At 52.2% G+C, this 26,655-nt stretch overlaps 1 protein-coding gene across 2 annotated transcripts in view; it reads left to right on the top strand.

The window, feature by feature from the left end:
• OPA3 (outer mitochondrial membrane lipid metabolism regulator OPA3) overlaps positions 1–26,655 on the top strand; it is a 68,517-nt gene that overhangs the window by 17,987 nt on the left and 23,875 nt on the right. The window contains exon 2 of one of the 2 annotated variants that reach the window (XM_037058755.1): positions 22,432–24,290. The exons of the other annotated variant lie outside the window; for it this stretch is intronic. Within the exon in view, the coding sequence (XP_036914650.1) occupies positions 22,432–22,838 (407 nt within the window). The 3' untranslated portion in view covers positions 22,839–24,290. Of the gene's footprint in view, positions 1–22,431; positions 24,291–26,655 lie in introns of those variants that run through there. 2 annotated transcript variants of the gene reach the window in all.

Below are 26,655 nucleotides of genomic sequence, written 5' to 3'. Positions count from 1 at the left end.
ACGGCGTCTCTTCATTGTCATTCAGTTCCGTGTGCTTCTTGGTTTTGCTCATGGTGTCTCCTTGGACCCACAGGTTGTTTAGAAGTGCGTTGTCTGGTTTCCAAATATCAGGGCCCTTTTAAATTCCTTATAGAACTGTATCAGGGCCTTATTTTTATTGACTTCTAATTTAATTCCATGATTGTCAGTAATTGTGCACATGTAGAGAAATTCAGACGGCGTGAAAGCGAACGTGAAGAAGACTGCACGTTTCCCGCCCCTCCTTGCCCGCCTGTCTCCCTTCTGTCTGTGTTCCTTAAGACGTACTTGCTGAATGTCTGCCACTTGCCAGGCACTGGGGCCACAGCTGTTTAAAGAGATCCAAGGCTGCTCCCCGTATGGAGTTGAGGTTTTTCTGGTGAGAGACAGATAATCAACAAGACAAGAAAGCAAAATATGTTTTGTGTTAGATAGTGGGGAAAGCATGAAGCAGAGAGGCAGTACAGATTCAATGGGAGAAGGCACGTGCTATGGGAGAAGCCACGTTGGGTGGGGTTCAGGAAGGCCTCTCTGAGGAGACAAATCTTGGACTGGAGACCGAGTAAAGCGAAGCACTGTGGATACTTGCAGCAAGTGTTTTGAGTGTAAAGGCCCTGAGGCTAGAAAATGCCCACTGGGTTCCAGGAATGGTGATGAGGCCGAGCCTTTGTGGCTAGGGCAGGGGGTGAGTGGGAAAGTAGGAGGTCAGAGGTCAGAGGGGGAGCCACCAAAGGCACCCCCAGCCATTTTTGAGAAGTGTTCTGTGCCTAGTCAGGTCTGTCCTAGATGTGCATATGTTTAATCGCAGGTGTGGTGGCGCACTGTCCACTCTGTATCGTGCCCAGTCTGTTTCCTCTTAGCGGCACACCTTCAGCATCCATGGCACACATTCAAAGCTCCCACGTTCTTTTTCATGGTGGTCAGTTCATTGCGTGGATGGACCAGGTTATTTCTGGGTTACACTCCCCCAGAGAATGCTGCCGTCAGTGTCCAGTCCACAGGGCACTGGGCAGGCAGCCTTAATGCTGAGGGACACGTGTGCCCCATCCATCACCCCCACGCCCGCCCTACAAGATCTCCAGCTTCACCTGGCTTGCCTGAGGCATCCGCTGGGTCTTTTCCTGGCTCTCCTCCCTAGAAAAGGAATTATGGCAGAAGTGTGGGGAAGAAAAAAAGGAGGCAAATCTGTCCCCCCTGGCTGGCCGTAGGATGATGAGCCAGGCGTACAAATCTCCAAGGTCACAAGGGAACGATTTGAAATGTTGACGGCGGGAATGTTTTCCCCAGTCCACCTTATTAGGGCATGTGTCTTGATCATTTTATGTTCAATAATTATACATCAAATCATGTAATATATGATGTTCTGATCAGTGAAATAGTAACTGTAATGGTAACTCAATCTGAGAACATTTTTAAGTAAGGTCTTAAGAAACGAAAATTCCGGCTTTCATTTATAGACACATTTTGTGTTTCAGAGAAACATAATAGGATATTTGAGTATGAAAATATGTTCTGTTAGGATAAAACTTTGCAGAGAGTAAAATATAGTTTGAACTTCAAGAACAAGTAACGATGCAAACTCTGTTACAGAAAGCTGGTTGATGTGTCTTTTCAAATTAATGATGGAGCGTATTAAATTTCTATGGCTCTTTCCCACGTGTGCTGGAAAGTGACAACAGATTGGCTTTAAAATGTCAATATCATATGCCAGAATTTACGCTCTTTGCAATGATTTAAACTTATGATAAAAAAGTAGATATGACAGCTTCAAAATATATAAAGAGGGTGCATAGTTTTTTCAAAATGTGTTGAGGTTGTCCAGGGGGCAACAAGATAGGAGGGATGCTAATTTGATCCCAGGCCAGGGTATTGCTCTGTAGTTATGGGTCGGATCACCTCCTTTTTTTATTAAGATTTTATTTATTATTTTTAGAGCGAGGGGAAGGGAGGGAGAAAGAGAGAGAGAAACATTAATGTGTGGTTGCCTTTTCCACACCCACAGCTGGGTACCTGGCCCACAACCCAGGCCTGTGCCCTGACTGGGAATCAAACTGGCAGCCTTTCTGTTCCCAGGCCAGCATTCAATCCACTGAGCCACACCCGCCAGGGCTGGGTCAGCTCCTGACCCCAGCAGTGAGGCCCCTTCCCGCTGCCCATGCACTGGGCTGAGACATTTGTTGCTTTTTGCCAATCTGAGACAGAGAGATCAACTCCTCATTTTAGTTTTAATTTGCATTTCCTTGTAGACCCAGTTGGCTGTCCCCTCATCTTTTTAAGAGCCATGTGACTGTTGAAGCCAGGACCTCTTTGTGGCATCGGCCCCTTTTTCCAGCGAGGTGCTGGGGTCTTTATCTAACTCATTTGTAGGAGCTCTTTCTATAAGGAAATTGACAAATGCTTTTTATATTTATTTGTTTGTTTGTTTTTCGATTTTATTTATGTTTAGAGGGGAAGGGAAGGAGAGAGGGAGAGAAACATCAATGTATGGTTGCCTCTTGTGCGACTCCTGCTGGAACTGTCCTGCAACCCAGGCATGTGCCCTGACTGGGGATCGAAGCACGATCCTGTGGTTAGCAGGCCCACACTCAATCCACTGAGCTGCACCAGCCAGGGCAAAATTAGCAAATCTTTTTTCCAGCAATAATCTTTGGTTATTGTATTTGTATGTTTATCATGTAAAACCTTTTCTTGTTTAACTTAGGCTTATTCATCTTTTCCTTTATGACTTTCAAGTTTTGTGGCATCTTTAGAAGACAGTTTCTAGATTATAAGTGTTTTCTCTTATGTTTTCTTGCAGTAATTTCAGTGTTATGTTTGCACACGTGTTTAAGTCTTTGATGCATCTGAAATTGATTTTGGGTGTTAGGTGTGAGGGAGGGATCCATCTTATTTTCTTTCCAGGTCCACAAAAGATATCCAGACCTGTAGAAAAATCTTATAAGAGTTTGAGCCAACCTGAAGACCTGCCCAGAAGCAAGGTCTCAATACAGCGAGAACACAGCGAGATTCTCCAGCGAGATTCTCAACACAGTGAGATTCTCCAGAGAATGTCAGTTGGGCAGTTCATTTTGTACCGTTAGAATCAAGGGAGAAAATGCACGAGAGGTCACAGCAAATCCATCGGTGGCAGATAGCGGAGGCAGGAGAAAGCAAAGTGGGGAAAGCCCTGAGATCTGGTGAAAACATCCTGGGGAGATACGCACGTCTCTTGCGTTGGTGGGTATGGGGTGGTTAACGTTTCATATTTATAGTGACTAAAGGTGGTATGCAGGCAAATAGTGAGCGAGGAGGAATCCCAGCGTGAGTGCTGGCCTGTGGGTGGCTGAGCCTCTGCCTCTGAGGAGTCTGGGAGAGGAATGACTGGCATTTCAAGATGCCTGAGAACAATGGGCAGGCCTGGCTTAGGGCACAGGAAGCTGTGCCCCTGGGACGTGACTCCCTGCTGTCACCAGTTAGGGATTTGCCATCAGACCCTCCTGTGTGGGCCCCGTTAGTCCCTGAGTCTGTCGGGCTATGTGTGCAGCCCCTTCAATGTCCACGGTTATCTGCATATTTTCTGGGAGGGGAAGCACCCCAAAACTGCATTTCCAAGTAAGTGCCTTTACGCACCTCGCCCCTCCCCTTTTTTCCCATGAATGTAGCCAACAGCAGGCACAGAGCCAAGTCCCGCTGCTTCTCACTGACCACGTTCTCCTGGAGAGAGTGGTCTATCAGCCGCTGGAACCTTCCTTAACCTCTTACTTCAGCTGCTGCCAGAATGACTGTAATTTATGAGCCTGTGGGCAGTCTCCCAGGGTTTCCCCTGGCCTTTTTATGAACAACACTGCCAGACTAATGTGTCAGGCCCGCCTTGCACACCCGGGGGTGTCGGGGGTGGTGAACTTGGCATCACTCTTCTGGGGCAGGGTCACTGACTCAGAGCAGCAGCTGCGTTTGGGACGGTCCATTTCCTGAAGCCTTGCCATCCGAGATGATTTATTTTTTAATCTTTTCTCTGGACTAAGATTAGATTTCCGCATACCTCTCGCTGGACATCTCCCGGGATAGCATCTTGGCTGGTGCTGCAAGCAGGCCCAGGGGACCGACGTGGGTGCAGCGCTGTGAGCGCAGCTGGGACCTCGCGTGGATGACTGCAGCATTTCCGCCCTTGCCCTTCCCTCTGCTGGCCCTTACCCCGTGTCCCACACTGCATTTGCTGTCATGTCCCCTTTCATCTGTGACCGTTTCTCAGTCTGTCTTTTTCTTTTATGACCTTGACCCTTCTGAAGAGTACCGGTTAGTTATTCTGTAGACCAGGGGTGTCAGACTCCTTTTCACCCTGGGGCCACATCAGCCTCACGGGTGCCTTCAAAGGGCCAAATGCCATTTTAGGACTGTATAAATGTAACTATTCCGTAACAGTTCAGTGAGGTCTGCGCTGCCGCCAGGTGGAAACAAGGTGTGGGGCGAATAAAACAAGGTGGAGGGGCCGGATTCCGCTCGCAGGCCTTGTGGTTTCGGCCTGTGCTGCAAACGGTCCTTCGACAGGAGTGTCTGAAGCTTTCTGGTGACTGGAGAGAGGCTCCGTGTCTTGGGTGGGAATGCCACCGCGCCCTTCCCGGTGCACATCAGGGTTCGTGACTTCCCTGTGTCTTAGTTTTGGTCCTGTGGACCGTGGTCACGTGTTTAGGGTGAATGTGCTTGGTTCACTCATTGTAAAGTTACTGTTTTCCCTTTGTAGTTAATATGTATCTTGGGGAAGATACCTTAAGACCACACAAATACCCTATTTGTCCTCAAACGTGTGCCCACTCCTTTCTTTTAAACTTTATTTTTATTTTTGCTTTCCTTCTGTTAATTCCAGGGAGAGGGGAAAGGAGGCAGAAAGAGAAGTAGAGAAACGTCGGTGTGAGAGAGAAGCACCAGTTAGTTGCCTCTTGCCTGCTCCCTGATCAGGGACTGGACCCGCAACCCAGGCATGTGTGGTGATCTTCCCGTGGGCGGGTGATGCCCACCAGCCGAGCCCCACCAGCCAGGGGTGGCCCATCCCTTTCCACACCCGTCAGTGGATTGTGCCTGAAGCAGCGATTGCTGTGATATTTGCCTCTGTTTTTAGGCACAAGCCTACTGTCAGAAGAGCTGTCCCTCCTTCCTGGGGGCTGTCTCACCCGTCACTCTCCCGGGGAGGGACAGGAGGCTCACCAAGGAAGTGGAGACTGGGTCTGAATCTAGGTCCCGCCTATACTGTGGTCTTGGGGGGGGGGTCACAGGAGGGCGGAGGAGCCTCTGGGTGTTGCTAACAGGGACCTTGTCTGCCAGACCTCCAGGAGCAGAGCCCAGTGTATTTTCTGTCATTGTCCCCAGCAGTGGGTGACAGCTCTTAGTTCTGAGATTCAGCGGCCCTATCCCGGGGCTAATTTACAACAGCAACAATGGCCACCCATCACTGAGCCTTCAGATGGAGCCAGACACAGTCTTGCTGGATCTCAGACAACTCCTATGGATGAGGATTATTACTAAACCCATTTTTTAAAAGATTTTACTTATTTATTTTTAGAGAGAGGGGAAGTGAGGGAGAAAGTGAGGGAGAGAAGCATCAGTGTGTGGTTGCCTGTTGCGTGCCTCCTACTGGGGACCTGGCCTGCAACCCAGGCATGTGCCTGGACTGGGAATCAAACCAGCGACCCTTTGTTTCGAGGGCCCCCACTCAATCCACTGAGCCACACCAGCCAGGGCTACTAACCCCATTTTATGGAGGAGGAAACTGAGGACTGGGGAGGGGGCGTTGTTGGGGCTCCACCCCGGGAGCACCTGAATCCCCACCCTGACTCTCAGCCAAAAGGTTCTCCTGCTCGCAGCGGGGGGGGGGGGGGGGGGGGGGGGGGNGGGGGGGGGCGGCGGGCAAGGTGGTGCTTCCCACCTCCACTCAGGCCACAGGGGCGTCAGAGGCCGAGTGACTCTGGGGGACCCTGTTCCCGGAGCCTCCCCTCAGCACTGCACCGCACCCAGTTCTGCGTCATCTCTGGGGAAAGACTTCTCCTTGGTGCTGGGCACCCAGCCAAGGCCGAGAGCTTGTGGTCTGAGGGCCACTCGCCGCGTGGGCCATGGAAAGCTGTCGTCGTCTCTGAGGTAGCTGCATCATCCCAGTCCAGCTCCAGGGAGAACACTCAGGCTCTTTTAAGAAAGGGATTTTTCCCCTCAACACTTTATTATGAACATTTTTAAACGTACAGCAATGTGGAAAAAGTTTACATTAATATGCATCCACATTCCCACACAAAGATACTCCTGCCAACATTTTCCCTCTACTCAGCTCAGTCGCACTTCTATCCATTGGTCCGCCCTCTGCCTATCCATCCTTCTATCTCATGCATTTCAAAGTAAGTGGGGCGGCGAGCTTTGGGGAAGTGGTGGGAAGGGCTGGATGGAGCAGCTCTTGGCTAGATCTGGGAACGAAGCCACAGAACTGACCCCCAGGGGAGCCCCTGCCTTTGAGGCTGCCCACCCAAGTAGTGTGCTGAAACGTGTTGGCCGAGTACCGCCCAGGGGCCAAGAAACCATGGCACGCGTGCAGTGTGTGATAAGGCCCTGAGAGTTCACGATGGAAAATCCCAGCATCCCCAGTCCACCCCCGCCAGCAGAGCCGAAGCTGCAGTTCAGAGCCCTGTCTCGCTTCTTCCGCCTTGCAGATCTTGGGCGATGCGCCTCGTCAGCCAACTCTAGCTCACATCTGGGGTCTGTGTGGCAGGGCCAGGGCGGGAGTCGCCTCGACAGCTTCGCAGCCTCGTGGCACAGGAAGTCCTAGTCACAGGACTGCAGTGTGCACGAAGTGGGAGTCCTCTTCCGGCAGGCGTGCTGTTTTTGCCACAGCTCACCACTCTCAAACCCGTTGCGGCGAATGTCCTTGGATGCCCATCTTTCCCCTCTTGGACCTGTTGCCTCGTGGGCGCTGGGAGGATGACCAGGGAGAGGCCTGCAGCTCAGGAGAGTTGCTAGGGAGCAGCAGGTGCAGAGAGAAGTCCCTGCACTGCTTTGGGGTGGACTCAGCCACATGAGGCCTTCAGCTCGGCCTGTTCACTTGCTAGCAGAGGGAAATCTGCCCGTCCACAAGGAGAATTCAGGGCGAGGGGTTCCAGAACTGCAGGCCTCATCTTCCCTGGCCATTGGGCCCTCATCCTTTCCCCCGACCAGAGCTGGAAGCTTCTCTGACTTTGTCTGTTTTGCAGGCAAGGAGCCGAAGGCCTAGAAATAGGAGGTGACTTACCTAACTTCACACCGCGGGGACCTGAGGCCCATAACTTAGACTCTTGGAGGGAAGGAACCACCGGACAATTCCCAAGTCCTCAGAATGAAGGCTTAGGAGGAAAGGGTGGGTTGAGGGGGTGGGGGGATCTGGGGCAGCGAAGGATAGCTTCCTGGAGCCTAGAGGTCCTTCCTGTTATATTTCCTGCAGTCGTCATATTCTGACTTGCTATTGTCCTTGGGAATGACCTGGAACCCGTTCATGTTGGTCGAGCAGCACCGCTGGGAGGCGCGATGGAAGGGGTAGTGGAGCCCGCAGCAGCTCCACATGCCATCCTTGGGGTCCAGGGCCACGCTGCCACAGCGCCTCCACGCCTCTGGTTGGACCACCAGCACCTTGCCTGGGGACCAGAAGCATCTCAGTCTAGGCCTGGCAGAGCCCGAAGGTGGGGGTCCCAGCCTGAGGCTGTCTTGGGACCCTCCACCCTCCCTCAACATCTGTTTGTCACTTCACCTGGCTGACGCCCACCCCCTCCTCTTCCTTCTGTGTTACTTAGTCTGTCTGGTCCTATTTAAAGTGTACAATCTGATGAGTTTGAGTGGACATGGCCACCTGTGAAGCCATCCCCACCATCTAGAGAACGAGCATGTCCATCACCCACAAAGCATCGTCATGCTCCTTGTAAACCCAGCCCCCCCCCAACTTCCCAATCCCTGGGCAGTTCCTGTTCTGCTAGAGATCAGTTTGTATTTTATAGCATGTTATATAAATGGAGTTATACATGTTAGAATTATGTATCTTTTTCTTTAAAGAAGTGCCGGTCATAACACACCAAATTGATTTTGCAACTTACGATCACAGACCTGAAGCTTAAAAAGCCCCACTTGGGAGGCTGTGCTACCACCACCCCACTCACTTGTTTGCCCCCCTCAGAAGACCCTCACCCCTGTACTCACCCTTGGGTTCTTGGCTCCAGGAGGGTGAGGCAGGCACCGGTGATCCATTAGAGAATGACCACAGCAGCAGGCATAAGGCTTCAAGAGAGAAGAGAGTGAGGGGCTGGGTGCAGGGGGTCCTGGGTGAGGGGCTGGCTGCAGGGGGCCCTGGGCCCAGGGCCTTGGGTCCCAGTACCTGAGAAGGTGAGGAGCCAGGTCCTCCCAGCGGAGCCGGCCGTAGGTCCCATCACAGTGGTGCTGGTAAGCCGTCTCCCCGCAGGTCTCCCGTGGGCACTGCTGAGGCAGCAGTGAAACTTCCTGAGAAATACCCAAAGGCTCCTAAGCTCCCAACTGAGGTACTTCCTGAATAACATCCCCAGAACCCTCTTAAGGGCTATTCCAAGTGACCTTATCACATGGCCATAGAAACCTTTGAGTCACCAAGTGTTACCATGCACTCGGTCCTGGCAGGTCAGCCCCTCTGGGTGGTGAGTGCCCAGGGTTCACCCCGCCCCCCAAGGCTGAGCGCAGAGCAGGTCCCTGCCCTGAAAACAGAAGGAAGCACCTCCTGAAATGGACCAGTCATGTGGGGAGAAGGGTACATTCCTCCCATATCCGAGTCTTTTTGTAAATGCCTACTTCCTTTCTTGGAGAAAGTGATACATTCCTAAAATCAGAACTGTGGTTTATTTTTATTTTATTTATTTTTTTTTAAAAAATGTATTGATTTGAGAGAGAGAGAGGAAGTGGGGGAGGAGGAAAGGAGAGACGGAGACACTTTGACTTGTCTCTCCACTTACGTGCGCATTCATCAGTGGATGCTTGTTTGTGACCTGACCAGGGATCGAACCCACAACCTTGGCTATCAGGACAGTGCTCTAACCAACTGAGCTATTTGGCCAGGGCACATTTTTTCTTGCTTTTAAAAATAGAGGGGCAATCTGTGTTTACTGTAGAAAAAAAAAGTGTAATGCAGAAAAGAAAAATAGAGCACCCATATCCCAGTGTTCAGTAATAACCAAAAGTTAGTTTTCGGTGTGTGTCCTTCATTTATTTCTTTATTCACCCTCTCTGAGTGCCCCGCTTAGCTCAGCTCTGCCCTGCTGCCCTCGGACTCCGAGTCTCCGGGGGAGGCAGAGCTGTCCCTCAGAGGTAATGGCCCCAATTGGGCAGGGCCGGGCTGTGGAGCTCAGGAGGCTGGGTGAGCCCACAGGGGACACCTGGCCTAACCTGAGGATCAGGGAGGGCTTCTCAGAGGAGGGGACACTGAGCTGAGCCTTGGGCCAAGAAATGCATATATAAATATAAAAGTACAGGATATTTGAACACAGAAAATAATTCCTCGTGTGTGGGGGCGCTGGTAGGAAAAGATGTGCTGAATATATGGGACCTTTAGGTCATTTTAAGGAATCGGGGCTTTGTCCTAAAGTCAGTCAATAGAGAAACCATCAAAGGGCTTTAAGCAGGAGAGTGCGTTGGTCTTATGTTTGCTTGAATATGGTGACTTCACATGTGGAAGGAGCCGGGGCGGGGGAGACCCAGGTCAAGGTCAAGGCGGAGGCCCAGAAACCCAGAGGCCATGCTTGTGTTTCCAGCTTGGACAGGTTTTTTTTTAAAATGTACTTATGTGTGAGTGGTGGTGATTCTTTGAATTTTATTTTTCAGCTACAGTTTGCATTCAGCATAATTTTGTATTAGTTTCAGGCATATGGCGTAGCAGTTAGACAATCATATACTTTACAAAGTGGTCCCCCGAAATATCAGGTACCCACCTGGCACCATACAGAGTTATAACAATATTGTTGATGTGCTTATGTGTTTTTATTTTTATTTATTTATTTATTTTAAGGATTTTTAAAAAAAATTTTAGGGAGAGGGGAGGAGAGGGAGAAAAAGAGGGAAAGAAACATCAGTGTGTGGTTGCCTCTTGCGCGTCCCCTACTGGGACCTGGCCTGCAACCCAGGCTTGTGCCCTGACTGGGAATTGAACAGGTGACCCTTTAGCTTGCAGCCTGCACTCAATCCCCTGAGCTACAGCAGCCAGGGCTGCTTATGTATTTTTAAAATCACATTAATTTTTAATTTCGTCAAGGAGCGCAAGTATATAAAGAGCCAAATATGTCTCTGATTTATGGTAAAAAGAAGAAACCCCAAATCTCTATCCCCTTTCCCACCTCAGCTCCTGCTTGCCATAGGAAACCACTTGAACTCTTCTAGCTGTTTTGGGCACTTGCCACATTATCTCTAAATAAGGTACTTAGAGCCCTGGCTGGTGTAGCTCAGTGGATTGAGCGCGGGCCTGCGAACCACATGATCGCGGTTCGATTCCCAGTCAGGGCACATGCCTGGGTTGCAGGCCAGTTCCCAGCGGGGGACACACCAGAGGCAACCACACATTGATATTTCTCTCCCTCTCTCCTTCTCTTCCTCTCTGAAGATAAATAAATAAAATCTTAAAATAAATAAAAGAAAAACAACAAAATTCCTGTTACTAGTTGTGTCGTACTTGGTGTCTTGTCATGGCCCGTTCACTGGCCTGGGCTCCGTGAACATGCAGTTAGTAAGTAGTGTAATTACACGACTCGTTTCACAGCTCACCGTTGAGTGATGGCGCGTGTTAGGAGCACATTCCCTTCATTTTACAAGGAAGCAGCCGTCGTGCGTGTGTCTCCAGTGGTGGGGAGAGGCGCTGGGCCCTTTCCCACGTCCCTCACTCACTGCAGGAGTAGCATTCAGGAGAAAAGGCGTGTCATGCAGGGAAAGCATTTGATGGCGTTCAACAGCTGTTCATGATGAAAGCTCCCCCAAAACTGGGAATACAAAGGAGCCTTTTGCCCTGACTGATATGGCTCAGTTGGTTGGCTGGCGTATCATCTTGTGGACCAAAAGGTCCTGGGTTTGATTCTTAGTCTAAGAATTGCACCTACCCAGGTTGTGAGTTCAATCCCTGGTCGGGGTGCATGTGAGAAGGCAGCCAATCAGTGTTTCTTTCTCACTTTGCTGTTTCTCTTTCTCTCCCTCTTCCTCCCTCCCTCTCTCCCTTCCTCTGTCTCTAAAGCAATGAAAAAATGTCCTAAGGTGAGGGGGCGAAAAAAGGAACTTCTTTAATACTACAAAGGGTATCTTACCAAAAGAGTTCAGTTAACAGCATATTTATGTGTGAAGTTAAACTGAACACGTGCTTTCAGTGCTTGGAATAGGTGTGACCTTTTCTAAGCAGCATAATATTGGAGCTTGTAGCTAGTGTGATAAGGCAAAAATAATCATCAGCTAACTAAAAGTAGAAAGATTGGGGAAGAATTAAAACAATTGTTGACTGATAACATGACCATGTGCATAAATAAGCCAGAAGAGCCCTGGCTGGTGTGGCTCAGTGGATTGAGCACTGGCCTGCAAACCGAAGTGTCACTGGTTTAATTCCCAGTCAGGGCACACGCCTGGGTTACAGGCCAGGTCCCCAACTGGGGGCGTGGGAGGGGCAACCACACATGGATGTTTCTCTCCCTCTCTTTCTCCTTTCCTTCCCCTCTCTCTGAAAAATAAATGAATAAATTCTTTTAAAAAATAAATAAATAAATAAGCCAGAAGAGCCTAAAGACAAACTATGAAAATAAATACAGGATGGTGCGAAAGAAGGTGTGCAGTTGTGAGTGTGTGAAACACGGTTTATTTTTGTATTATTGTTTATTGAGTACTGTATTGTTTTCCATACAAACAACTGTGAACATTCTTTTGGCCCACCCGGTACATAATTTTCAGTGTGGCTGCTAGATATAAGATCAATGTACAAAAATCTGTTGTATTTTTATGTGCTACCAACAATTGGAAAATGAATTTTATTTATTGTCTATTTGTTTTTAGAAGGGAAGGGAGGGTGAAAGAGAAGAAAACATCGATGAGTAGTTACCTCTCACACACCTGCTGCTGGGGACCTGGCTTGCAGCCCAGGCATGTGCCCTGACTGGGAATTGAATTGGCAACCCTTTGGTTCACAGGCTGGTGCTCAATCCACTGAGCCACAGCAGCCAGGGCTAGAAAAATTTTTTTTTCAAAAATTTTATTTAATTATCTTTAGAGGGGAAAGAAAGGAGAGAGGGAGAAAAATATCAATGTATGGTTGCCTCTCATGTGTCCCCTGCTGGGAACTGGTCTGCAACGCAGGCATGTGCCCTGACTGGGAATCGAACCGCGATCGTGTGGTTCGCAGGCCCGTGCTCAATCCACTGAGCTACACCAGCCAGGCCCCAAAAATAAATTTTTAAAACTTTTCACAACAGTCGAAACCCCTCAAGTCTCTAGGAATAAGTTTGATAAAAGATGTGCAGGCACTCTGAAACCACCCCATACCCCTGAGAGGAAACGTTCCTGTGTAAAGGGGAGCTAGCCCCTGGGCGGGAGGCCAGACAGTGTTGCTAAGACTCTCCAAATCGAACTGTGGGTTCAGTGGACCCAGCAAATACCCTAACGAGGTTTTGTGGTTGTTAGGAGCAAGTGCATTCTAAAATTTACATGGAAATGCCGAGGTGCTAGAATAGAATGTGTTAAAGAAGAACAAAGCTTGAAGACTTTCACTCTCAGATTTCAAGACTGACTATAAAACCGAAGTGGTTAAGCCAGTGCAGTGTTGGCGCGAGGACTGACGAATGGGCCACGGCGCAGAATGGACTGTCCACAGCTAGACCCACGCGTGTGTGCTGGTTTCCAGCGGAGGCACCGCCACAGCTCAGTGCGGGAAGGACGGGCGTTACAATACATGGTGCGGCTGCACGTCCACACGGGAAAAAGCCCCGGCCTCTCCCACCTGGGGACATCGGCAGTGTCTGAAGACGTTGGGTTGTCAAAACTTGGGGGTGCTTGTGGCAGGGGGCAAAACTGAGCCCAGCCAAGCACCACTGGCGTGTACCAATGGTAGAGGTTGTGGGGCTGAACTTAAAGTCGGTGCATTTTGGACACGTCATTCCTCAGTTGATGAGTTAAACACACACGCAAAACCTTCTAAAAGCCACTCCCACCCCCCACTCTCCACCCCCAGCCCCTAGTCTTCTAGAAGTTCCCTGGGAGGCAGCACAACGGCATCTACTGCAGACAGTGAGCCGGGCACTTTTCCCACCCCAGGGACAGCCAGACGTCTCATTCCCAGGCCATTCTGTTGCCTCTCAGTCCTGTTCTAATGCTGGCTTGTGTGGCTCCATTGATTCCATTACCCACTAATGAGACAAAGTCGGCAGCTTTAAGAATCGGGACTTCCTCTGGAAGTGCCAGGTATCCGGGGGAAGCCATCTTCCACCCCACTGGTCTCCGCCAGGCCGACCTCAGCCGCAGCCCAGTGAGCTTTTTTTTTTTCCTTTTCAGAGAGCCCATGGCCTGATTGATCTTGGTTGCAGTGTTGGGGCTCCAGAGCCCTCGGAGTCTGCCCAGGGCCCCAGCAGCATGGCTGCCTGCCACCCAGCTCAGGAAGCCCCAAGGAAATGGCCTGGCTGCCAGCCCAGCAGGGCCTGTGCGGGCCCCATCCTGCATGGTCACCGTCAGCGCTAGCCCCCACTCCTCCTCCTCTGCCCAAGTTCCCCCTCCCCTCCCCACTCCACCCCAGGGACTGGGCAGGCTGCAGCAAGCAGAAGTAGTTGGGTTTTAGTATCAAAATAGCAAAACCCCAACGAGGAAGTTGATTAAGAGAACCCTGCTCCTTCCTACCCAAGCCACACGAAAGCCATCCTGACACAACCTACACAACCTCAGGCACGGCAGTCACGGGCAGTCATGCCGANGGCCTGATTGATCTTGGTTGCAGTGTTGGGGCTCCAGAGCCCTCGGAGTCTGCCCAGGGCCCCAGCAGCATGGCCGCCTGCCACCCAGCTCAGGAAGCCCCAAGGAAATGGCCTGGCTGCCAGCCCAGCAGGGCCTGTGCGGGCCCCATCCTGCATGGTCACCCTCAGCGCTAGCCCCCACTCCTCCTTCTCTGCCCAAGTTCCCCCTCCCCTCCCCACTCCACCCCAGGGACTGGGCAGGCTGCAGCAAGCAGAAGTAGTTGGGTTTTAGTATCAAAATAGCAAAACCCCAACGAGGAAGTTGATTAAGAGAACCCTGCTCCTTCCTACCCAAGCCACACGAAAGCCATCCTGACACAACCTACACAACCTCAGGCACGGCAGTCACGGGCAGTCACGCCGAGGAGCGGCGTGTCCCTAAGCAGCACCCCAACTGCGCTGTTTCGGTTTTCCGACTGGGCTGATGCAAAGAGTACGAATGGCCGTGTTCTAGCCACCCAATGGCCTGTGTATTAAATCCCCATCATGTGCCCTGGCAGGTATGGCTCAGTGGATTAAACGCTGGCCTGCGAACCTCAAGGTCGCAGGTTCGATTCCAAGGGGGGGCACATGCCTGGGTTGCTGGCCAGGTCCCCTGTTGGGGGTGTGTGAGAGGCAACTGATCAATGTATCTCTTGTACATGGATGTTTCTCTCCCTCTCATTCTCCCTCTCTTCCCATCTCTAAAAAATAAATAAATACAACCTTAAAAATAAATCCCCATAATGTGAAAGGATGGAAAGGAAAGGATGGCCTAGGGATGGGGGGGAGGGGAGTCAGGTGCACTGGTTTCTTCCCTGGCCATGTTGGGAGCTGAGGCAGACAGTGAAAGGTGCCACCAGCTGGCACCTCCATGAGGCGCAGCGTGCCCCCCGGGCCACTGTCAGAGTTGGGGAGAGCAGAGAAGTGCCGGTGGACAGGGCATCCCAGTGCAGCTGGGGATTTCTCTGGAAGATACACAGAAGGAGCGCATGGTCCGAAAGATTGTAAACTTACGTGTGTTTGAAGATGAAAATGGGAAGCACCAGTTGAAGCACCAGGTGCTGTCAGCCAGTCCACTTGCCAGTGTGTCCTCAAGGGCCCTGAGCCCACCTTCCCCGTGGCAGTGCCCACGGAGCAAGCCGAGATCTTCTACAGCAGCTTCCTGAACGTAGCAGCTAACGCAAGACGTAGAGGCTGGAGCTCATCAGAGATGGCGAGTCAGGTGCCCATGAGCAAGTCCATGTTCAGAGCCATGTGCCGACGCCCCTAGAGCCAGAACCCCCCAGCCCCCAGCGCTGCTGTCTCCAACCCAAAGCAGTACAAGAGGAAGTGTATAACCAAGCAAACCGAAAGTGTGCTCCAAGAGAAGAATCAAGTGCCCGGCCCCAGAGAGCTGCCTCTGCCTTTTAGAAGGTCACAGAGGCAGAAGCCAACCTCCTGGGCTGCGCAGACTTAGGAAACAAGTTACAGAGTCAAAAGAAGAACCCTTGGTGGGCTGGGGGAGAGTGGGGGGGGATGGAGACAACCCTACTTGAACAGAAATAAAAAACAGGGGGGCCTTGGAGATGGGTTCGGGGTGAGCCTGGAAGAACTGCCACTGCCCACTGCTCCCTGGTTGCAAGTCTTGTGGGGACCCTGAGGGGGTAGAGGAAGGAAGCAAAGATACACATCTGAAGAAAGGCAGAGCGCATGTGCTAGAGAAGGAATGCACTTCCTCTCTTTTTTAAAGAAAGATTTTACTTGTTTATTTTTAGAGAGAGGGGGAGGTAGGCAGGAAGAGGGAGGGAAACATCAACATGCAAGAGAAACACCATTGGTTGCCTCTTGCATGCCTGCCCCCTACCTGGGACCAAACCCACAACTCGATCACATGCCCTGAACCAGTGATCTTTCGGTCTGCAGGACGTTGGTCGCCCAGCCCACTAAGCCACATCAGTCAGGGCGCTCTCCTTTTAATGATGGAGAGGTGGGAATACTGCCCTGGCTTGGTGACTCAGTTGGCTAGAGCATCATCCCAATAGACCAAGGTTGCAGGGTTCAATCCCTGGTCAGGGCACGTATAAGAATCAAGCAGTGAATGATGGCATAACTAAGCGGAACAACAAAGCGATGTTTCTCTCCCCCCCCCAGTCAGTAAGTAAAACTTTAAAGTAAGAAATGGGAATTCTGCTTTTTGGTTACTGCAACCATAGACTTTCCATAGCAGCACCTCAAATGGGAAATCAATCTGTTGAGAATGTCTCAAAGAATTCCCTGGGTATCCAGATGGCTGCTCAGGTTTTACTGTTGTAAAAACCAGTGCTGTGAGCATCCGTTCGCACGGGTCCTTGAGCAGTAAGCCGTTTATTTTCCACAGGCTGAGTCCCAAGAGGTAAAATGGGAGGCGGTCATAATGTACATGTAGGTAGTGCTTCGGAATGTGCACGCGCGCCCTCGGCCCACGTTTACAGCCTGCCGCGCCAGCATGCAGCCATCTTTCCTCAGACCCTGCAGGGACTCTTCTCACGGCTTAACCCTTGTCAACCAATAACTCATAAATTACACCGTTAGTGATGGTTGTTATCAGTTGAATTGCTAGTGAAGTTCAACTTGCTTTCATGAGCTCATTAGGCATTTGCATTTCTTCATGTTTTAAAAAAATTGCTGTGGATCTGGATTTGATATCTCAGTTTATTTAATATCTCATTTGCACATTGCATTTTCTCATTCACTGATTGGTTCTGGGGCTTGTTTTATTGTTTACATTCCTTACCACAGTTTCCTTTCTTACTCTCTCAGGAGGCTGGAGTTCTGTGGGTAATTTATTTACACGTTTATTTTTAAGGATGGGGGTGGCCACAGTACTTTCCAAAGACTTACGTCTTGGGGGATGTCCCAGTTGACGTGGATGGAGTGTTGGGGTCACTGTCCTGCACTCTCAGGCTGCAGGCAGCGTCATGCGGTTGGCTGGCTTGCTTTCTTCCTCCCCTCTGCCTGCCCTTTCTGTCACTCATGTGTCCCCCGCCCGCTGGGTCGTGTTTCCCAGCGTCCCTTTCTCTGCTGGCATCTGGTGGTGTGGAGAGAGGCTGGGTGCCCTCTGTGGGGATTTCTGTTCGGACGTTTCGCTGACCAGTGGCCCTTCTGGGGTGTACGGGTGCCTTTGGCGGTCCGTGGACGGCCTCCTGCAGCACCTTCACTGGTGGCTTTTGCTGTGTGTGCTCTGGTCTTTCCTTTGGCGGCTCCTGTTCGGCAGGCGACTCCTAGCTCGCTGCTCTTTTTGCTTATCATCTGTGACTCCAAGGATTGGGATAATCACATGAACTGATTTTCCTGAATCATGGATTTTTTTCCATAGTATTGGGTCTGTTGTAAATTATAATCCATTGGCTGTATGAGTTTTCTCTCCTGAGCAAATTTTATTTTTATTTTTTTAAAGATTTAACTTATGCCCTGGCTGGTGTAGCTCAGTGGGTTGGGCGTGGGCCTGTGAACCACACGATTGCGGTTCAATTCCCAGTCAGGGCACATGCCTGGGTTGCGGGCCAGTTCCCAGCAGGGGACTCACGAGAGGCAACCATACATTGATATTTCTCTCCTTCTCTCCTTCCTTTCCCCTCTAAAAGATAAATAAATAAAATATTTTTAAAAAAATAAAGATTTAACTTAATTTATTTTTAGACAGAGGGGAAGGGAAGGAGAAAGAGAAAGAGAAACATCAATGTGTGGCTGCCTCTCGTGCACCCCCTACTGGGGACCTGGCTTGCAGCTCAGGCATGTGCCCTGCCTGGGAATCGAACCAGGTGACCCTTTGGTTCTTAGCCCTCGCTCAGTCCACTGAGCTACACCAGCCAGGGCTCTTAAACAAATTTTAAGTTCCTTATTAAAGTCAATAAGTAACCTACGAGCCTGTAGGGGCCACAATTAAAAATAATGTGGTCCCCACAGGCTCGTCGTGAAACGGACTGCCCTCTGCCTGTCTGCCCCGGCCCTGTCCTCTCCCCCACAAGCGAGCACCTTTGACGCGTTTCAAGCTATTTCTTCATGTACCTTCTTTTCTGTTCCTGACTAACCAACTTTTACTGTTTCTCCATGTATTAAATCCTGACATTCTTTATTTCATGCTACTGTAAATGAGGGCTTAGCACCATCCCCTCCATCTTTCCAGTATATACAATACCAGTATTATAATTGAACCAGCAAAAAGTATTGTTGTGACACACACACACAAAAAGAATAACAGAAGAATAAGAAGTGTGTATAAGTCACCTGGCGGAATGAGGACACAGCAGGGAACAGGAGGACCGACTGCGTGGGGCGGAGTCCCCGTCTGTAGAGGAGGACCGTGTACGCACAGCAGATTTCCGATGAGGAACTCAAACAGAGATGAGCAGTGTGCGCTGTGGTCAGATGTTGGGGAGGTGATGTGAGGGGAAGAGGCTGATCGGGGGGAGATGGGGGTGTGTGAGAGGTGGGTCCCAGGGCCGGGTGCAGGTGACTTTGACCTCTAATGCTGTAGTTTGAGTGCTTTGCTCTCACGCCCTGTGTTAGTGAAGTCAGTGGTGGGTCCTGGGTTTCGGTGGTTGTCTCCTAACCAGACCCTGCCTGTCGCAAAGACCGTAGTTGCAGGGGCTGGGGCTGGGCCAGGGGTGGGAGGAGGCTGGGGCAGGGACCCACTGACCCTCCACGAGGCGTCCTGAGCATCTTCTCTGTGCCTGGCCTGGTACTGAACAGACAGTGCTGGGGACACAGCAGTCACTGTGACTGCCCTGGGCTCCGTCCTCTGGGGGTGACACTGCCGTGTGGGAGACAGAGCGCACACAGCGACTGAATGACAGAATCAGTCCAGTTGTGATGGGGGCTCTGAGGGGATGCACGGAGTGATAGGAGGGACAGAAGGTCCCTGAATGGGGAGGTCAGGGAGGGGACAGTGGACAGGGCTGTGATGGAGCCTGGACCGGGACAGGGGAAGAGGATGTGGGAGAGACACCCAAGAGGCACACAGGGTCAGACACGTGGCTGAGAGGCTGTGGGCAGGGGAACACCCAGGAGGAGGAACAAGCGTGCAGGGAGCTGGGGTCAGGTTTGGACACGATGGATGCACAGTGTCCGGGAGACGTCCAGGGGCCCGCCGTCCGTCAGTCCGGTGCAGTTGTCCGTCTTCTTTTGTCCTGGCTCTCACTGCAGACCCCTTGCTCCCAGCCCTCTGTTCCCACCTGGACCTCGTTTCCTGAACCACAAGTCTGGCCCCTGGCCCGAGAGAGGTCACATGAGCCCCTGCTCTGAAAGTCCCCTCTCTTTTCTCTGTCTCACACACACACACACCCACCACCACCACCCCCCTTGCGTCATTTCCTTCACGCCGGTTGTGTGCCCCGCCCCACATGTGCTCACTCCCATTCGCACACCCAGACCCACGCTGGCCCGGGTCCCCACACCCCGTTTCCCCTGAGATGCTGGTCGCTCCTCCAGGGACGCCCGCAGAAGCCCGTTTGTGACTGTCCTCTCTGCTGCTCTCCTGACAGAAAGGAGCAGGCATGGCAGGCCCTGGGCTGGGGTGTGGTCCTCGGGACTGAGGCAGGCGCTGTCCTCTCCCGTTTCACAGAGGGGGCTCAGAGGGGGCTGTCTTCACCCAGGTGGTAGGTACGGAGACCCGGGTGCACCCCAGGTTGGCCTGATGCTAGGACCTCTGTGTGGGGAGCAGTCTGCACAGCCTGGGCCCTGGGAACCCCACAACACCAGCGCATGTGGAACGGTTAGTAGTGGCCGTGACCGTGGCGGCCGGCAGTTGTTGAGAGGGGCCGGGGTACACCCACCCAAGCTTGCGCCGGCTCCACAGTGCTCATCCAACGCTTCAGAGCAACTTTTCCTTACTTAAAGACAGGTCGCCCTCCAGGTAACAGCTATGTACAAAATCGTCCTTGGTTTTACAGTGATAAGTGAAAAATATTAAAATTCTCCAGTCAAGCAAGGTATGTAAGGAATGATGTGGTGGTTTTTTTTTAAAGATTTCATTTATTTATTTTAGGGAGAGGGAAGGAGAAAGAGAGGAAGAGAAACATTAAATGTGTCGCTGCCTCTCATGTGCCCCCTACTGGAGACCTGACCTGCAACCCAGGCGTGTGCCCTGACTGGGAATCCAAGTGGCGACCCTCTGGTTCAAAAGCCTGCACTCAAACCACGGAGCCACACCAGCCAGAGTGGGCGTGCTTTTCTCTGTTAAACAGTGAGAGCCCAATAACTTACTGGAACACAGAGTTGAGAGCCGAATGTGCATGCCACTAATGGAGAAGGGGAAACCAGTGTTTCCCCCAGCCCCTCTCCATTTAATGTCGATCAAAACGTACCACCCGCCATTCAGTTAAAACACGCACGTGCTGCTGCACATACTTTAGTTATTTGATGTAGAATAAAGGAATGAGGGCAGGGAAATGAAAGAATAGGGAGAACTCTCCTGTGGGAGTCAGGATGTGTGGAACCAACTCAGTGTTCTCAGTGAGAGCCTGGTCGGAGGGGCGGGGTCCTGGCGTCCAGCAGCAGCTCCCTCAACACCGGCTGCTGCCAGAACACATCGATTCTGCCTTCATCCTCCACGTCCAAGTGCTGGTGTGTCTGTTTCTTTGGCGGCCCTCCCCCAAAGTCAGAGCTGGGTCCGTCTCACAACAAACCCTGCCGCCCGTCACAGCACGCTGCCCTGGGTTGCTGAGAGGTACGTGCCTCTTGGTCCCACACTCACCCCAGAGCCACCTGCCACCACCTTCAGATCAGCATGACCATTGTTCTCGGTCTGGACGCCTTCCTTTGGGCACCGGGGTCTCCTCCACTTCTGCCTCACAGAACAGGTACCCCGAGCGGCACAGGAGCGGCCCCGGGAGCAGTAGAAGGCGGCCGCCCACCCCTTTAAAAATGGAAAGATTAAATGCCCTGTAGTGCGTTTTCAAGTTGACATCCAAAACTTCTCTTCCAAAGTTCAAGTTGTTGCAAAGGGTAGAATTTGTGGTGTGTCGTGAATATTGACATTTTCTTTTTTTTTTTAATTTTTATTTATTTATCTTTAGAGAGGAAGGGAAGGAGAGAAGGAGAGACACATCAATGTATGGTTGCCTCTCGTGAGTCCCCTGCTGGGAGCTGGCCCGCCACCCAGGCATGTGCCCTGACTGGGAATCGAACCGTGATCGTGTAGTTCTAGGCCCGCGCTCAATCCACCAAGCCACACCAGCCAGGGCGACATTTTCAAACAGAGCTGGCATGTCCTTCCTCTGAAGTATCTAATGCAGTCCACCTACTCTGGTGACCTGCTGCCTGCCACTGTCCAGTTTAAAAAAAAGAAAAAGGAAAAAAAGAACAAGCTCTTTTACAGTCAGAAATCTTACATTCTTCCTTTTGTCGTTCGTTGAACTTAATTTACAGTTGCCTTCCAGACAAGAGTTCTGCCTCATAAATTATGTATCAACCAAAATATGTACAGAAATTAAAATTTTAATGTTATTTAATTTGCTGTGGCTCTAAGGTGTTCTAAATGTTAAAATATTTTTTCTGGGTTGCATTACCTTTAAAATTATTATTAGTGCCTAATATAAAGCATTTAGTGTATTGTCTTTCATGCATAATTATTTTTTCATGGATAATTATTAAACATTAAAAGTGCAATGATATATTGGAACAGAATCTCCAGATAAGCTAGACAGGGCACCCCTGTCCATTTTGTGTCCTTGGATGAGTGAATACTCATTATTACAGACGTAAGTCAGAGTTCAGCACCCATTCTGCCTTGGTTTTTAAGACTCAAGTGCCGAGTTTCCCTTCTCAAAGAAGCAGCTGGACAAGGCGGTTTCTGTCCCAGCAGCACCAGACGACTCTTGAGCTTCCATGGTGTGTTTCCAGAACCTCACCTTGAAGAGCTCACAGCTGTTAGTTCCGTCTTTGCGGCTGATGGACACTGTAGGAGCCACCAGCCCAACAGAGACTTGGTTACCCCGCGATCACGGTCACTTAACATCGATTCCCACATTTCAGCTGCCCTTCCTCTGCTGCATTTTGGGAAAATGCGAAAAGAAGGGGGTCGTGCTTTCTCCTGGCGGGGAGGACGGGCTAGCCAGCGGATGGCTTGAGGGAGGAGCAGAGGGAGCTAAGCGTCTGGCAACTGAGCCTTTACACCTTCTGGGGACTCGTGCTGGGGGAGGGGGTGGCGGGCCTCCTGGTGACCCTCCAGGCTCACAGCCCCCAGTCTGAGGACCTCCCTTCCGGGGCAGGGCTTCTCTTTCCCCGCTATTCACCGGAATCTTATGAGCGATTTAAAAAGATGCCCTCGGGGTCAACCGGAGTCGGGTGACTCGGCATTCTCCAAGCGAGGCTGGAGCAGCTCTTACCTAATGCGCCCCCTGGCGATTCTGTTGGTGGCGTTGCCATCGCTCCCACCTGGACACTGAGGCGTGTTGGGGTGGGGCTGGCAGGGGGCTCCAGAGCACGGCCTGACCCCTCTCTTCCCCTGCAGTGTACCACTGGGTGGAGATGCGGACCAAGATGCGCATCATGGGCTTCCGGGGCACGGCCATCAAGCCGCTGAATGAGGAGGCGGCCGCGGACCTGGGCGCCGAGCTCCTGGGGGAGGCCACCATCTTCATCGTGGGCGGCGGCTGTCTGGTGATGGAGTACTGGCGCCACCAGACGCAGCAGCGCCACAAAGAGGAGGAGCAGCGCGCCGCCTGGGGTGCGATGCAGGACGAAGTGGGCCGCCTGGCACTGGCAGTCGAGGCGCTGCAGACGCAGGTGCAGCAGGCGGCGTCGCCCAGCGCCCTGGAGGAGCTGCGGGCGCAGATGCAGGAGGTGCGAGCCCAGCTCTACATCAGGGACCGGGATGCGCGGTCCACACCCAAGGCAGTGTCTGCATCAGAGAAATAGGCAGCTGCTGAAGCCTGAACTTGGGTGTGGCCATGTGTGCACACCTGTGGCCTTCTTAACAGCACTCTTGCCTGTGCTGACCCAGGGGAAACCACAGGAATCTTGATGAACTTGGCCTTTGGTCACCCTCTACTGACCAGTGGTACCTGGCACTGGCACTGTGAAGTGTTCTAGCGCATCCCCGTCCAACCTGTAGCTCGTGGCTTCAGTCTTCAGTGTTCACCTCTCCACCCCATGCCCAACCACACAGGTCACAGCCAGCAGGACAACGTGCCCACTCTTCTGGCAGAAGAACCGAAGAACTTGGATTTGAGCTGACTCAGCTTCCCTTTTTACCTGATCAGTGGTACCTTTCCCTGGGACACTGGCCCATGACACTGAGCATCCCCCTTCCTTTTACCAGTTGGTGCAGGCCGTTGAAAGGCATGCGCGTCTTTCAGGGGGCTTGTCTGCCCCCTTCTCAGGTGGGCTCTAGGTCAGCATCTCCCCTCTCTTTGAGCAGGGCTGTGGGGGAGGGTCCTGTCCTGCTATTTATCCTCCGACTGTCTTTCCTTAACCTGATCCGTGTGATGCCTTCTCTTGAGTCCCCAAGTAGAATATTTCAAAGAACCCCCTCACCCTTCAGTCTCTGGCACAACCCACTGGAATGGCTGTGCTGGTCCCCCATGGCGCCCTCCCAACGCCCCTGATGTGGAGGAGAGAATGACATTGCCTAGGGCTAATCCAGCCTGGTGCTCGGCCTGTCTGCCTGTCCCCAAGGCCCCTGGGCCTTTCCTGACTCGGCCTGTCCTGCTGTCTCCTTCAGTGGCCTCTCTCAGGCAGCTGCCAGCCTGAGTTGGATGACCACATCTCCCACGCTGCACTTCAGCCAGTTGACCTGTGTGCCCTTGCCCCCACTCCCTGCCCATGGAGCCCTGGGCTGGTCCAGCTGTCCGTCTTCACGCAGTGGTGCCTCCTGCCTGCACTGCCCCGAGAGCCACCTGTGGCTCCCTACTCTGGGCCACTGGTCGGTCTGCCTTCTTTACTGGTTTCCTGTAGCCACAGGAACAAATCACTACACTCTTGGCTTAAAACAACAAGGATTTCTTCTCCCACAGATCTCACGGCCACAGATCCAGGATCAAGTGTTGGCAGGGCTATGCTCCCTCCAAAAACTTTAGTGAAGGCGGGCCCTTCCCTGTCTCTTCTTCCAGCTCCTGGTGTCTCCAGGTGTCCCATAGAGACACCCGGTCATTGGGTTCAGGGACACCCTCAACCTGGGAAGACCCTTTTTGCAAAGAAGCCCACATTCACAAGTTCCATGGGTAAGGATGTAGACGTACCTTTTTTTTTTTGAGGGGGGAGGCACCATTCAACACACTTCACCTCCCCGCCCCAAGAGTGTGCTGGGACCCCTGCCACCCTCATGGGACATTCGGCCTTCCCCACTTGACAGGGACAATCCAGGAACCAGCCTTTACTTCTCAGTTTCTCTTCTGGGATTCACCACGGAAGCGGAAAGGGGTGTGGCTACCCCCAGACTCTTCTGTTTTTTCGGACTCCAGATGTCTCCTCATTTAAGGAGCCTGGAATGAGACTCCTTAATGAGGAAGTCGTTTTAAGGACCGGTCTGAGAACCATTGCATGGACACAAAGCTCACTGAAACCAGGATAGACACTGAGAGGGATCCGAGGGGTGAATGAGCTGAGAGTCAGCCTGTGAACTCTCCTGGATGGGGAAACAGGCTCCGGGGAAGCTCAAGGCTATGAGGCCAGTGAAGGAGTGGAGTCCAGGGCAGGGCTGGGGACCCAGAGCGGAGCCCAGGTGGTTCTGGGTGCGGGGTGTTGAAGAGTGCAGGTGCGGGGCCAGGGGGAACTGAGAGGGCGGTGAGTTCGAGAGGGAGGGGCGGGGGTCTCTACAGAGCTCTCAGAGGCAGTGTTCAGGCGGGCGGCCCCCCACCCCCATCAGAGTAGGTCGCACCCAGGACCTCAGCATCTCATGAAGGGGATTAGGTTCATCCCACTTGGGCCCTTTTCCAAGAACTGGGAGAGGCGGGGTTTCTCTCACTTCCTCACCACACTTCCACCAGGGGATTAAGAGGGACCTGGACACGAGACCTGATAGGAAACCCGGCTTCTGAAACGTCTAATTTTCTGTGGGAGAAGCTGGTGTAGAGGGAGCAAGGAGGTGGGTTCTGGGTTTTTATTTTATGTAGGAGTTCCCTGAGCAGGTTAGAAGAAGAAGGCAACAGGTACCACTGCATGAAAAGGGGATGGACGGCTCTTGCTGGTGTAGCTCAGTGGACTGAGCGCAGGCCTGCAAACCAAAGGATCATGGTTCGATTCCCAGTCAGGGCACATGCCTGGGTTGCAGGCCAGTTCCCAGTAGGGGACTCACAAGAGGCAACCATACATTGATATTTCCCTCCATCTCTCTCCTTCCCTTCCCCTCTAAAGATAATAAATAAAATCTTTCAAAAAAAAGGGGGGGTGGACGGAGGAGCCAGGTGAGCCGCTCAGTACCCGGTTTCCATGGTTACCCCTGAGCGGGTTCACCAGCACTGTCAAGTCTCTGGATTGTTGGTGGCCAGGGACACTGACTGCCAGCGCACAGACCCGTGGTGTCATTAAAGAGCAGCCACATGGAATTTATTGAGCTCTGGAAAGGTGCCCAGTGTTGTTCTAAATGCTTTGTGTAATCCCCGTGGAATTTTCTTTGTTTCATTCATGAAGAAACTAAAGCACACAGAGGAAAATCACCTGCCCAAGGTCACAGGCAGGGAAGAGACAGGTGGGACATCGTGAAGATGGGCAGGCTGGGCCAGAGCCCACGCCCCTCACCGCTGTGCCTTCCTGACCCTGAGGGGCAGGGCTGCGCTCACATCTGCAAGGCTGCCAACAGCCCCTGTGTGGCCAGACCTGTGGGACGCAGCAGCTTCACCCACTGGGTGGGCAGTGGGGTCAGGGTGTGCACAGTGGAGAGACCCCCTCTCAAAATGCTCAAGGCCAGAGGATGCACGGTTCATGGCTCCAACTTCCTATTAGCAAAAATTTTGTATGCATGTGTGACTTGGGGAGAGGGGTTAGAATAAATCTGTAATTCAAGTTGGTTGCCTTCAAGTCGCTCCGTTTTTTTCCCTTGTCAGCAAAAACGCCCTTTGTTTATTCTTTCATTTAAGGAACTACCCCCCAGGGGCCCTGTCCTGTCTGTGGCGGGTGCGGTCTCAGGGGTAACTGAGACCGGGACAGCCCACCCTCCCTCGCAGGACCTGCAGTTCTGTGGGGGCGGGCAGAGGCACGTACAGCTGGGTTTTTCCAGTGTTATCTGCCCGGCCTCTGATTTTTTGGGAATTAGGGTCTAGACACCTCTCCTCCTGAGGTACTCAGGGCTCCCGGGAGGAAAGGCAGAAACCCAGACACACTGGCAACAGAAGCCTGCGCCTGAGGGCTCCGCCCCTCCCGCCTCCTGGCAGGCCCCGCTGGCCCGGCTGGCCGTTTCCCTGTCAGCTGGCGGTTGCCTGGAGAGAGGCACCCCGGGGGGAAAATGGGGCTTCATAAAGCCCCTGCCCGATCCATGGCCCAGGTGGTCGTCCCCGTACGAGCCACTTGACGCTCAGTGGCTAGGTTGGGTCCCCAGCCCCGAGGACGAGGACGGAGAGGAGAAGCTTGCCCAAAGGAGGACTATTGGCCATCGCCTACCCACACATCGCACAGATGTTTGCTGAGCCCCGACTGCACGCTCAGCCCCCTTCTAGTAGATGAGTACTGGTGGGGAACGAGACGTTGTGGAGCTGACATCTGCTTCGGGGACAGGAAACACAAAGACCTGCCCTGGCTG

This window comes from Sturnira hondurensis, unplaced genomic scaffold (assembly GCF_014824575.4).
Source record: "Sturnira hondurensis isolate 20B ecotype Veracruz unplaced genomic scaffold, ASM1482457v3 Scaffold0001020, whole genome shotgun sequence".
NCBI lineage: Eukaryota > Metazoa > Chordata > Mammalia > Chiroptera > Phyllostomidae > Sturnira > Sturnira hondurensis.
Note: the sequence above shows the minus strand (reverse complement) of the source record. Positions and strands in the feature narration are given on the sequence as shown.